This window comes from Pteropus alecto, unplaced genomic scaffold, assembly GCF_000325575.1.
Source record: "Pteropus alecto unplaced genomic scaffold, ASM32557v1 scaffold161, whole genome shotgun sequence".
Classification (NCBI taxonomy): Eukaryota; Metazoa; Chordata; class Mammalia; order Chiroptera; family Pteropodidae; genus Pteropus; species Pteropus alecto.
The window spans coordinates 8,465,536-8,479,531 of NW_006432943.1; the positions used below are offsets into that span (position 1 = coordinate 8,465,536).

The 13,996-nt window shown below is 43.3% G+C and overlaps 1 protein-coding gene across 1 annotated transcript; it reads right to left on the reverse strand.

Moving 5' to 3' along the window:
* Window positions 1–209: 209 nt before the first annotated feature.
* STBD1 (starch binding domain 1) lies at window positions 210–4,177 on the reverse strand. The gene is made up of 2 exons (XM_006907633.3): window positions 3,848–4,177; window positions 210–2,070 (listed from the first exon to the last, which is right to left on the reverse strand). Exons 1-2 carry the CDS (start codon window positions 4,053–4,055, stop codon window positions 1,217–1,219), a joined length of 1,062 nt encoding a protein of 353 aa, XP_006907695.1. The 5' UTR covers window positions 4,056–4,177; the 3' UTR covers window positions 210–1,216.
* Window positions 4,178–13,996: the final 9,819 nt, after the last annotated feature.

Sequence of the window (13,996 nt, forward strand, 5' to 3'; positions counted from 1 at the left end):
GTAGGCATGCATAATACCCTCCATAGGTACAGTTTTAAAAGAAAGATTCTAAAACTTTGTCTCCAAAGGGAGAAGAAAAACAGACTTCTCTGCCTCTTGATGTTTGCTTTCTTCTGTATCTTATTAATGGAAGAAAATATTAGTATTTTATTTATATCTAAGCTATTGTTACTAGGATTTAGACAAAAAAAAAAAATCCAGACATTTAATAAAGATATTAAAACCCAGGCTTTATTTTTTTAGTTATAATAGCAAAGTTCAAGTGTTTCTTTTCAGAGCAAAGATTCACTTCTCTACCACTGTCCTGTTATAATTTGATTACCCAAGATAGCTACTGCTATGAAAGGAGAGAAAAGAGGGTGAAACAGTTGCTATGGGACAGCTCATCTGTCGGGGTCCGTGTGGTGGGCAGAGATGGTCCTACAAAGGCCCCAGGAATAAATGATGGGTGTGTTGCTCCCTGCAGTCAGGTGTATGTACCTGTTCCTCTCAGCCCTCTAGAGCTTTCATTCAGGCCTCCTGGCTAAGCCCCATTCCTGTTCCCTTTCCTCGTAGGCTGCTCCCAGTGGTGGACTCTGTTGAGGCCCCTTGTTTCTATACCAGCCTTTGATCACAAGACAAAGACATACTTGCTACCTTCAAACCATACCAGGCAGGTAAAATCAAGCCAAAAATATTGGGAAGTCTTAATGAATTACCTCATATCCTCGCTAATCACATCTAGTAAACAGATATCACAGTTCATATGGTGTTATCTGTTTTTAAACGTAAAGTGTCCATGTAGTAAAGAGCGTTTCTCCAGCTGTACCAATAGGAAAACAGCTTTTTGAATGTAGCTTGTCTTACTTCCTTGATTTAAGATCACCCAAAGGCTCAAACTTGAACCCTGTGTAGCTAGTTATTTTTTATGATCCCTGACCAGGCCACACCTGAAGCTTAACCAAGTCACTCCCCAAGAGGACTAAACCCTAAAATAATGATAGATCAGCCTAAATCTATCCATCAGTGCCACAGGAAAAACAGCCCATGCTCACTGGAAGCATTATCTATGTATATATATTTCTGCGCATTAGACACAAGCCACTAGCAAATTTGAAAAAACTCTGATGGCTAAATTTGGAGTTATACATGCTTTATTTTAAATTATTCACTGTGCTCCATTACCTTAGCCTCTTCCGCATTCTGCAATGGCCTCTTCAATACTTTGCAAACTGAATCAGTGAATCCCCCAGGACTTGTGAACCACTTTATCCTCATAGCCGGTCTCTAATAACCTATTGCTGCATTCTTCCCAGCGAGTAACTTTCCCATTCTCTACCACCACAAATTTCCATTCCACCATTGTATCTGCTGGCAGGTACACAGAACGAGACCAGAACCCATCCTTGCTATACTGAAGGGGGATGTAACTCTTCCATCTCCCAAGCCTCTCATGGTCTCCAGTTACTGCAATGAATTGCACACCAGTGCTTGTGATATAATGGACCTGGAACCTGACACTAACTTGCTGAGACTCTGAAGACATAGCTACTACCCTTTTTGTTTTAACATCCACTTCCTGACTTCTTGCTTCCACAAGAGTGCTTCTGCCATAGTCCAGTCCCTGGTTTGGGCTTAATGTTGGAGACTCAGGACTGCCACTCAAACCAATATCTCCCCAAGATGAGTGCCTGGACACCATTTCCCAGTCCTCCTGGTCAGCCATGTCCTGACTGTCCAACTGTGCACGGCTCACTTCTTCTTTAACTCTGTCTATGAGCAGGTTGCTAGAAGGCAACTTCCCTACAAAATATGGAGCTGCTTTAGCAGGTGTGTCTTGTCTTTTATGGAATCTTATATGAGATTCACAGCTTTCATTTCTTGAAACTTCAGAGTAACTCTTAGAGTTTCCAGTTGCAGATGTAGCTAGAGATTCTTTGTCTGGAAACCACCCAGAAGGAACATGCTCTCTTGAACTGTCACAGTCACCACCTTCTCCAGAAGGACTCTGTAGTCTCCATGCTGCTTCATGCGCATTACCAGGACTGCTGGGCTCTGAAACCAAACATCCATTGCTTTCTTGAAGATATTCTTAAAAAAAAAAAAAAAAAAAAGTAATAGGCAGTTCTCATGAGGAAAAAGGCTGAGAAAATAAGTTTAGTCATTGAGGACTTTACCACTAATCTATCTGCAGTTCACAAAATCTATCCCTATTAAAAGCAAGTACTTAATTACCTAGTTCAGACACTAACTGAACCAATACTGTGCTCTAAGAATATATATGTATATCCAACAATAAAAGGCACATCCAGGAGTGTCAATGACATGGCAAGTTGTAGAGGCAGATGTCATAGTCCTCAATCCCTGAAGTCCAAGCAATACTTGGCATGCAACCAAGTCAAGTTGTTTGGCTTCTGTTATTAAAAAAAAATGTTACACAGCCTGCGGTGCGAAGGGCTGCACAGCTACCCTAGGAAGCAGCAGACTACACACAGATGCCGGCAGACCAGCAGTACTGTCACTGTGGGAGAACAGGAAGTCCTGCAGTGCATCACTGGGCAAGAATTGAGGGGAGGGCTGGTTTCCCCCTGCCAGTCCCATGTGCATCAGGAAGCTCTTCAACAAACTATAGACTTCTTACATCCCCGCCCACTGTACACTTTAAAAAAAAAATTCTTAAAAGTGCATGATCCAGTTCTCTAAAGACTCACTCTCCTTCTTGACCACCTCAATAAGTGTAAATTGCTCCCTATAAGATCAAAATCTCCCATATCATACAATGAGCACAGACGGGGTTTTTTTGTATGTGTGTGGGGAGTGGCGGTGGGTGGGAGAGAGAAGTCGGTCTTTAATTTTTTCTCTTTAATGGTGGTGTCAGAATTGAGACGTAAACAAATATTACTCAGAATTCCCAATCTTTCAACCTAAAACATGAGGCTGGCTTTCAGATAGAGATAAATGAGCTCTCTGGTCATCCCAAACCAAACCAGGAAAGGCACAGGGGCAGATTTTCAAGTGGCTACAGATGAGCACCACTAAAAATAAAGTTTACAGATGTCATTTTCACCAGGAGATTGGATCCAAGCATGGGCAGTTTGCCAAGAAAGGGCACTGGAAAGTAAGGATTTCTGCCAGTGCTCCTACTTTGCCTAGCATACCGTCTCTAAAATATAGAGACTTAAATATAGGTGTTTATACATCTGAGTTAGACAACCCTGCGCGTAGTTCGGGTGAGACTCGGGGAGGGCCGATAGTTCTGAAACGAGCGGCCAGCGTACAGCTCCCGGGCTTCAGTCAAGGCCTTCACGGCCAGAGTCCACCATGAACTTTGCCTTCCTGGCAGAGGCGCTCACTGCTTGGGTGTTCCCAAACCCAGGTCTTCCATGGGGTGAGGGATGGAAGGACATGAGGCTATGGGATAGGGACTGAGAAAGACTCCCTGCTGAGACCGAAGAGGGTCGTAGGATCCCAGTAAACCTCAGCACCCCTTTCCGAAGCCCCGCAGGGGCTCCGCCGCTGCAGCTGCCCGCACTGCACCACGCACCGCCAAGCCGAGGAGACCATCCCGCCGGAGGGGCAGCGGCAGGTCCTTAGGGGCGGGAGCTGACGGCAGAGACTTAGCGGGGCGCGGTCCTCAAGATCTGCCAGGGCATCTCCCGGGCCTCAGTGGGGATCAAGGAACCTGCCCGGCGCGTGCGCACTAGTCGGGCAAAAATGAGAGGTGTGGGGAAGAGTCCTGCCCCGCGTAGGAGAAGCTCGTCGACGGGAAAAAGCCGTTAGGAAGGCTCCGGATGGGTTTGTTTCCTCCCTGGGTGAACTTGAAAGCCCCCTGGCAGAACAGCCCTCGAGACGCGAGGAGGAAGAATACCTGGTTTGGTGACCAGCTCCTGCGTGGAAGGTCCAGGGCTCAGTCCCCCGCGGGCACCTTCATCGCCTCCCGCAGCCGCAGCTTCCCCAGGAGAGACATCCTTCTCCTTCTCCGCGTCCCCCTCCTTTCCCGTGTTCCGCAGCAGCCAGACGAAAAGCGCTCCGGCCAGACCCCCACCAACCAGCAGGGCGGACCAGACGGCACCCATGGCTGAGAGGCCGCAGCTGCGGGAGACGACGGCGACCGGACAGGGGCTCAGGTCACGCAGGCAGAGCCACACCTACCCCGTCCGCTCCAGCCTTTTACGGTCCCAGTTGGCTGGCGCATCTCTGCCGAGCCCAGCCCTCCGCGGCTAACACTCAACTTTGCCGGCCCCGCCCCGCGCCGCTCCCTGCGGCTGCAGCCCCAGGCTCGGCCCCGCCGGACTGGGGCGCTCTCCTTTACCAACATTTTCCACTGCCAACCCCGCCGGTCGCTGGTGGCCGAGGGCACTGGGTGCCAGGTTCCACGTGTGTCCCGCACGCGTGAAGAGCCCAAGAGCGCGCAGCCACTACGCGCAGAACCGGCCCAGCTCCGCCGCCTTTGCTTCTCACGCTACTGCCCGCAAGGCCCAGCCCGCCCCGGCGCCTCCTCCCCGTAGACGCTCCGCAGCCGCGCCGCCGGCTACAGGCAGCAGCTTCCCGGAACGAAGACGCGGGCGAGACGGGCGCGCGTCCCGGCCGCGCGAGGCTGGCGCTCGGGCTGGAGCGGCAGCTCGGCCGGGTGGGCGCGGTAGGCAGCGAGCACCGCGGGCGCGCTGCGGGGAAGCCGGGAGGCCTAGTGGAAGCTCCATTCCGCTGCCAGTTAGGGATGCTTAGCCTCCCCAAGCCTCCGCCTCCGGCCTATAAAATGAAAGGACTGGACTGAGAGACGTCCATCTATAAATGCCAATCGTCTCAACCATCTCCAGTCGTTGTTTCTTCCTCGACTCTTCTTGGGATGGGTGCTTGTTGCCCAATGCGTGCTCTCTGGTCTGGGCTGGAAGTTGCCCAGGGACGAGCTCCTACAGATGGGTTTATTAATGAAAATAGAAACCCTCTTTGTTAAGCTTTGTGTGCCAAGTGTATAATGTATGCATTTAATTCGATCTTCACAAAACAACCACCACCCTGTGAGCTAAGAATTATACACATTTCTTTTGTTGAAAGGTCAAAATTCAACGAGTAAATTTGAAGATCGAATTGGTTTTATTATTCATTCATGTATGGGGCAGCATCCCATCTAGCAACTAAAAGGGCGCTCTGAGGTGTACAAATGAAAAATGTAAAGGAAAGGATTTTATAGGATGAGGAGTGGAGCAAGGGATCTATTAGTCAAATATATATGGAATTTTGAGGCTTGGACATCTTTGGGGGGAAAAGAAAGGAAAGGGTTTTTATTATGTAGACTGCCTCTTTCTTTCCTTGGGGAATGGAGAGGGCCTATGTGACAGATTACTCTACTGGTGCTTGACCAGAAAATTTCATACTGATTGATTATGTTTCTGGGAGAGTTTGATATGGCAGTTAGATCAGGTATTAAATCTAGGTTTGATATCATGAACTTCTTGCAAGAATGTCTTCATTTTGGGCCTTTTTTTTTTTTTAACACTTTCTAAATTCACTCCTCTGCTGAGCTCATGGCTTTACACACCAATCTCTAGCTAATGAGTCCCACATCAGTATCTGCAGGGTAAGACTTTCTTTTGAACTACACACCCCTATATCCAACTGCTAAGGCCACAGCTGGCAAATATCTGCCTTTAAATAACTACTAAAATAGCTCCCTCTGGTAAAACAAGTTGTTCAATGCACACTCCTGCTCTAGGGCCCTCAACCACAGACCTGACTGATCAGTGGCCTGTTAGGAACCTGGCCACAGGGCACGAGGTGAGCTGTGAGCAAGGGAGCGGAGCTTTGTCTGTATTTGAGGCTGATTGCCTCAGCTCCACCTCAGATCATAGCGCATTAGATTCTCATAGGAGCACCAGTCCCTGGTGCCTGGTGCCTGGTGCCTGGTGCCAAAAAGTGAAAGACCACTGATGTAGGGGACAGCAGCCCCTGGTGGTGTGCAAGGATCAGCCAGTGGAGTTACTGGAGGGCTGGCACGTCCCTACAATAATAAGGGAGGGAGTAGAGGAAGTGTCGGGGAGGAGACCACCAACTGGGCATCTCATTTTGGATGCTACTAGACATCTCAAATCCAACTCACTCAAATCTGACCTCCCGATCTTCCTGCCCCAACCTGCGACTTGCCCGGTCTTCTTCAGAAGTGCAACCACATCCTTTCCCATTGCTGAAAAAACAACTTAAGAGTCATCCTGCATGGAGACTTTTTTCACCCTCAGTAGGCAATAGAAAATTCTGCCACTCTTTCTTCAAAATGCATTTAGAATTCTACTTTTTTCCAAGGAAGTTACTTACATACACCCTGGTCTGCCACCTTCATCTGTCACCTGGATTACTGCAGTCACCTCTCACTGCTCTCTTCCTGCTTCTACCCTTGAGCCCCCTACAGGCTACCTTTAAAGCTAGCATCAGGCTACTGTCAGAAGGCTACTGTTAAAACACTCCTTCATCTGCTTCTCTGCCTCATCCTCCAATTGCGCTATATCTTATGGCAAAGACTTTTAAGACCCTACGAGATCTGTCCCCTGTGACCTCTCTGAGCTCATCTCCATCTCTTCCTCCTCCAGCTACACTGGCTTCCCGGCCTAGACTCATTCTTCCTGCAGACAGCCATCCAGATATCTATTCTCTTCCCCTCAGCCTCTTCAGGGCTTTGCACAAGTGTCATCTGCCCTGTGAGCCTTTCCCTAGTAATCCAATTTTAACTAAAACCCCCTACTCCCTATACCTTTTCCTTATTTATTTTTCTACTTAGCATTTAGGGCGTCACTTTGAATACACTCAATAATCCATAGATTTGTTCTGTTTAATGTCTCTCCTTTCTTTAGAATGTAAACTACTGAGTGAACGGATTAAAAGCTCCACATCTGGAGCATTATTGTCATTTTCTTTATATAGATTCTATATACATTTTTAACACAATGTAGATGCTACTTTTGTCATGCAGTTTTCATGTCAAACTAATTAAAGACTCGATGGTAGACTTTTTAAAGACCTCTAAAGTTTAAAACCACTGAAAACCACCCATCTGTCTCAATTCAGGCGGCCTTAAGATGACAAAACCAATGTTGAGATGCATATGAAAACAATAAAAAGCGGTAGCAAAGCTATATTTTTAAGTAAGTGACTATCCCTATATAAAATAGCCTTCTCTTAAGGACTCTGTCTTTTATGTACTCTATCTTACTATCTTACTCTGTCTTTTACGGACTCTATTACAGACTCTGTCTTACTAAATGGTTCTTAAAGACTATTGTAGATCTAATTTTTAAGTCAAAATTTTGTAGAAAAAAATTAGAATTATTCTCCTTTTGTCAAAGTAAAAGTTGATGTTATAGGATGTCCTTGAATTTTACAAACTCTAAAACTCATAAAGTACGTTTATTAAACTTATGAAAATCTAACATTTTCTTTCTATTTCCTGACTGATAACTTCAGTTGCTGCTTCATTGATCAGTTTATGATTATTATTTTATATCAATGTGCTAATGAATGAAATCCCAGAGGATCTGTAAAATCCTAGAATGCAATCTCCGCTGTTTCTGATATCTAGAAGGCTCTTAATAAAAGTTTATTGTTGTCATCAATTGCTATTTCATTTATTAATGAAAATGACACAATTCTTAATGAAAATGACACAATTCTTCCTAAGCCATAGAATTCTTTTCATATTGTATCAAATTTATTATGCAACATTTTTAAAGATCATGATTTATTTGGCTTTTCTGAACTGAAATGTTGACTCATTAATTACTGTGTTGCTGCTTTTTAAAAAAATTCTCCACTCACTACCATATTTATTGAAAGTCTGTAGTCGGCGTATTCTAAAAACACTCTTAAAGCACTAACAACACTGTGTCTATCACTATACAATTGCAAAATAATGTTCTTTGCCTCTATGTAGAAGACCTTTGAGCCTAGGAAGACAGGAGCAAAAAAGGAAAGCAGAGCAGGAAGACGATGAGTTCCATGGGATGAGGTGCTAGCAGGAAGTTGGAACTGGGGGTGTGTGATTTAAACAGAGATATTGGAATTTTCTCACAGAGAGATGGCAATTAAATTCATGGTAGAGATTAATGTTCTGAAGAGAAATCAAGAATGAGCCAATAACTTCAGCTCTTGGCATAATTTCAAGAAGAAACATTGGAAAGCTGCCTTCATGTTGCAAGCTAGGTTACAATTAGGTCTTGATGTTATATTTCAGAGGGCATTTTCTAAGTGATTATTATTCTATCAAATAAATAGATACAGATATTGATGGACATTTAAAAATTATATATATTTATATATTATATATACTTAAGTATATATATTTACATATTTCTTCTTCTTTAACCTCATGCAAGAAAAGATTGCTCATTCCTGGTGTAGAGAGATGAGGACAAAACAATGAAAAGCAGCTCTGTTAACAGGGCCGTGGACTTAGAGAGGGTGGGAAGGAAGAGCAAGGAAAGAGAAAACTGGGACACTTATTTCCAAAGTCAGGTATGAAAAGTGGTGGGAGGAGGCAATGGAGGTGTGACCCAATAGAGTTTAAGTGGATAGAGGACTGAGAAAAAATGGTTGGATTCGACATACACTAGGTCATCAGTGACTCTGCAGTGTTTGTGAATGTGAGTGTTCGATTTTGGAAGGCTGGGATGTAAATATGATGAAAGGTTGTGAAGTCCGACATTGAATTAGTCATCTCTTGAGAAATTTGGAGGCAAAGGGTAGGAGAGAAATTAAAATGTCATCTAAGAGTAGAGCAAGGCCCAAGGGAAGTTCTTTCAGACAAAGCTGGGCATGTTTGTAAGCAGGGCAGAGCCAGTAGAGATGTAGCCTGAAGATGTAAGAGGAGAGGAAATAACCCCTGGGAATTCCATAGGTAGAGGAAGCGATGGGTCAAGAACAGTGGAAGGGTTGGCCTTGGATGAAAGGAGAAGAGACGGGTATGAAAAAAGAAAAGAATGAATAGAAACATTTTGAGGTACAGAGGAGGTGGAAGTGAGGTTATCAGCTGAGAGAGGAAGGAAATCCAGCTGAGGCGTTAAGACAAGCAGCGAGGTAGGAAACAGCCTCTGGGAGAGGAGGTCCCCCATTGGGAGACCTTTACCTCATCGAGTGCTGCTGATTCTTTAGTCACGGGCCTCTTACATTGCTCCCCTCTCTGTCATTCCCAGTGCCCTTGCCCCCATTAAGGTCCCACTAACTCTGTACAACCAACGCAATCGCTTCCTGATTCATCTCTGTACCTGCCTCCTGCCGGCTGGGACCCACCCTGCAACCACTCCTGATTTATCCCTCCTAAACCACCGCTGCGAGCAGGGCCTCTCCTCTGTCTACCAGGTTAAATTCAACCCCATATTTGCCTCCGAAGTCTCTATGACACGGCCCCAACAACCTCTCCAGACTTTCCTTTTACCATTTATCTGCACTCCAGCTGACCTGGGACTCTCCTGCTGGAACCTTCACTCATTGGTCTGGATGTTTCCGAAAGCCACTTCCTTCTGTGAAAGTTTTCCCCAGTCCCCAGTGCTGCCCCATAGACCCCCGCCCTCAAATTGATATGTTATTATTTTCCTTGAACTCTGACTACGTATTGTCACTCTCTTAGAGCAAAATGTGAGGTTTTCTCTTATGGTATAATTATTTTTGTAGTTTATCCCCATATTAGATTATAAATTTCTTGCAAACCGAAGTGTGTTTATTCTTTGTATTCCCTGAAGTGCAAAGTCTATTATCTAATAGGCCTTTTTTATTATCTGTGTTCATGGAATACTGGCGCTAGGCTAAGTGCTTTATAAGAATTATCTCACGTAATGCCCTGGAGAGAGTAATCTGCTCAAGGTCACACAGTTGATGAATGACCAACCTAGGATTTGAACCCAATATTCTGACCTCCCAGGACCCATGCTTGAAACTCTAGTTACACTAACTGGCTATTAAGCCATGTCCAAATTTCAAAGCATAAATTTTAAAAGTGAGTGTACAAATTTGGATGTGTGACACCAGAGAAACCTTTAGGTAGTATTCCAACATTTATGGAATTTCAGCCTTGCTCCTGATTTGTAACTCCTCTGTCCACAAGTCCTGGCCTTGTTGGGGAAATGTACTCAGCACCACCAGCAGCTGTCCATTGCTGTCAAGCCTCTGGCTCCTGTTACTTCACATAACATTAACCACAAGTCAAATCTTTCTGCAAAGCAGTCACATGGAACTGTCTCGCTTCAGGTTTCACAGAGATGTTTTCTCACTGCAACTGTTTGCAAACCTCTGACTCATCTTAATTCTAGAATAAACTCAAAGCTGAGGTCGCTTATGCTAAATGATGAAACCTGTAGCAAAACCCTAAATCTCTGTTGGAGGAACACGCTCATTTTATAGAGAAAAATAAGGTTAGATTACTACTTTATGCCACCGAGAATGGTAGACTCCAGATGGAATAAGTCCTGAATGTAAATGTCAAACTGCAAAGCTAATAGAACAAATTCCAGGAGACTGTCACTGTGGTATTATATGACATAGGAGGCAAAAAAAAAAAATGTCTTGACTTCATTAGAAAAAGGCTATCTGGCTAATGAAGGATGCCATAGAAAAAGTTAGCAGGTAGATCCACACAAGATTTTAATGTTATTAAGACTGACAAAGATGAACTATTATAAACTAACTCCCAAAAAGACATGAGATCCAATACAAAATAGACAGGGGACACTTCTCCCTCGTGCCTAGAATGGTGCCTGGAACATAATAGACATGGTAATTTTTGGTCGAATAAATGAATGGCTAGAAAAAAGATGCAAAAATGCCCAAATTCATTGGTAATCAGATAAATGCAAATTAAAATAGTGATATCACACCATTTTACACCGATCAGAAAGGCAAATATTAGAAAGATGTGATGCTGCTGGTGAGAGAGTAAACAGCTACAAACAATCTGGAGAACAATTGGAAAGAATTTTCTGAAATTAGGTATGCATAGACTCCATGACCCACCAATCCCAATCCCGAACATTTTGCACAAGACTCTAAGGGGAAACATGGTGTTATCTGGAGCAACCATAAGTTCAAAGCCACCCGGTTGCCCATCAGGGGGAATAGCTACGTAAAACATGATGGGTGCCTATGAATGGATATCAGGAATGGTGAAGCCCTAGACTAGAATATACTACCAAAATATAGAAGGTAAATTTCTAGAAAAATTTTTTTTAAAGAATTGACAGTTATCTTCTTGGGAGAGAATGAGGTAGATTAGAACAGGAAAGACCTAAGCAAAACCATGATGAGAGCAAAGTTTGGGATGCCCATTATCCCCCGTTTCTAGTCTTCTTCCTTTCAATATAATTCTTTAACTGCTTCCTGATCTGTCCCAGCCTATCCAACAAAGGCTCTGTGAGTCATGTTGTCTGTTAACATGTGTCAGAAAGAAAGTTAATGTGTCACCAATATCTAGGAGGGAATTTGCCTGATATTTTTAAGTAAATGTAGACGGAGAACAAACTAAAAAGATGAATTTCTAATGGAAGAATTACATACACTGGGCACCTGCCTGGGAGGGGCACTGAGGAAGACAAGGCTTCTCCAGCTCCACCAGAACGTGCAGTACTGCCTATTCTGCTCATGGAGAAAGTAGGTCCTGTGAGTGCACCACTGCTCATGCCCAGGAGAAAAATGGGCAAAGTTACAAAGAAATACAACAGACCAAAACCATTTCTTAAATAGTCAAGTTCATCAACAATAAAAAGAAATACAAGATACCAATCTTTGTCTATCAAATTGGCATAGATGTATTTTTTAAGACAAAACTCAATGCTGGCAAAGATGCTAAGAAAAAGGCACTCATATTTAACTTGGGAAAGTGGGAAAAGAGACACTTTTTAGAGGGCAATTTGGTGCTATATATCAAAAGCCTTAAAAAACACAAAACATAGTAAGCAATTCTCTCTGTGTGTGTGTGTGTGTGTCTGTGTGTGTGTATACATATGTATATACCCTTTGACATAGCAATTCAATTTCTGGGAATTCTGAGTGGATAGAGGCCAGGAATTCTGCTAATCCATCAACCCCTATAATCCATATGACATCCTACAATCCGTATGATAGCCCCTCACAACAAAGAATAAATAACAATAGTGCCGAGGTTGAGAAACTCTGCCCTAGAGCATGTGATCTAAGAGAAAGTGAGGAAGAAGCACAATTCCTTTTAAGACCTAGTTCTGGAAACCACACATCACCACTTCAGCCACATTCCATTCATTAGAAGTAAGCAGCTCTGTCAGCCACCCTCAGCAAGAGGGGAAATTAACGTCACATTCTGAAGCAAGGAGTATCAAAGCATTTGTAGACATATTTTAAGACCAGCAGAGTTTGTCCTCCAGCCACAAATTATTTACATTCCTCTTGTATGCAAAGTATACTTGTCTCCTTACAAGACCCTTCCTTTCAGTCAAGCTGGTATTGTTTATGCCAATAGAATTCTTAAAAAAAAAACTTGCAGGTCTCCTTGAATCTTTCTGGGTCCATACCATTATTCAAAAGCCAAACTCACTAATCTCTTCAAGATAAGCCCTTCTCTACCTTGAGAATCTGCTGAAGAACAATATCCTCCAGTTTCCTAGGAGATCTCTTATTTAATTAAGAGAATTTGTGAGGCACACTTTGAAAATTTTAGTAGGACATTTGTCTGACTGAATGCTTTCTGAGGCATTACTTTTGATCTTTCTGAGGCCTTAATAAAAAATTAAATGATCATATCCTTGGATTCATCTTTAGATCAGGTTTTCCTGGAAGTGTCCTTTTATGTGTCCTTTTGGATTCGATCTTGGCTCCAAATCATTTCTTAATTTAAACATTGTTTGTCATCTGAGGAGCCAAGAATTTTCAAAAACATCAAGTCCTGGTTCTTTTTTGTTAATCTGTCCTTTAAAAAACTTATCTATCTCCTCTTGCATTTCACTATAAGAAGCAAGAAGAAACCAGACCATACCTTTGGCACTCTGTATGATAATTTCCTTAGTTACATCACGCAGTTCAATAGGTACATTTTCTACTTTCTGTGGTACTTCAGGTGACAGTGTGGCTAAACTTATTGTTATTACATAACAAGGAGACCGTTTCTCCCAATTTCCAATAGCTTTTACCTCATTTTCCCACAAGCCTTCACTCATTGCCTCCTCAAAGTCCACGAGGCTTCTGCTAACATTTTCTTCAAAACTCATCAAGCTTTTACTAACACTCTCCTCAAAGTTCTTCCAGCTCCAGCCCACTACCCAGTTCTCCTGCTCCCTTCCTCATTTTAGGTTCTTGTTGTAGAAGCATTCCATTTGCAAGCAGCCAAATCTATATAGCTATCTACTGTAACCTCTAAACTAACTTATGGTTTAAAACAACAAACATTAGAGTAGTTTTTGTGGGTCAGGAATTCAGAAGCAACTTAGCTGGGTGGTTCTGGCTCAGGATGTCTCATACAGTTGCAGTTGGATGTCAGCAGAGGTCGCAGTCTCATCCGAAGGCTTAACAGGGACTAGAGAGTCCACTTCCAAGATGGCTTTCTTAAAAGGCTGTTTGCAAAAGGCTACAGTTCTTCATCATCTGGGCTTCTCCACGGACAGCTGAGTGTCTTCACAACAGGGCAGCTGGTTTCTCTCAGAGCAAATAATTCAAGCGAAAACATGTGGGAAGCTACAATATCTTTTATGATTTAGTCTTGGAAATCATACCTCATCACTTCTCCCACATTCTTTTTCCTTAAAATCAAATCTAGGTTCATCCCACATTCAAGGGGAGAGGAATTAGACACTAAATATTTAAAACAGGAGTATCAAATAATTTGTGGTCATTTAAAAAAAATAAACAGACTCCCTCCTTTCCCAAATCAGAAATTCTTTAGGACTTTTAAAAGGAATCTCATGTCTTGCAGCTGTTGAACTGAGAGAGAAGGGGGAAAATTATCCTTTAATTTGCTGAGTTGAAATATCATTTTAATTCACAGCTTTGCCAGATCTCTAATGTGAAGATAGAGTGC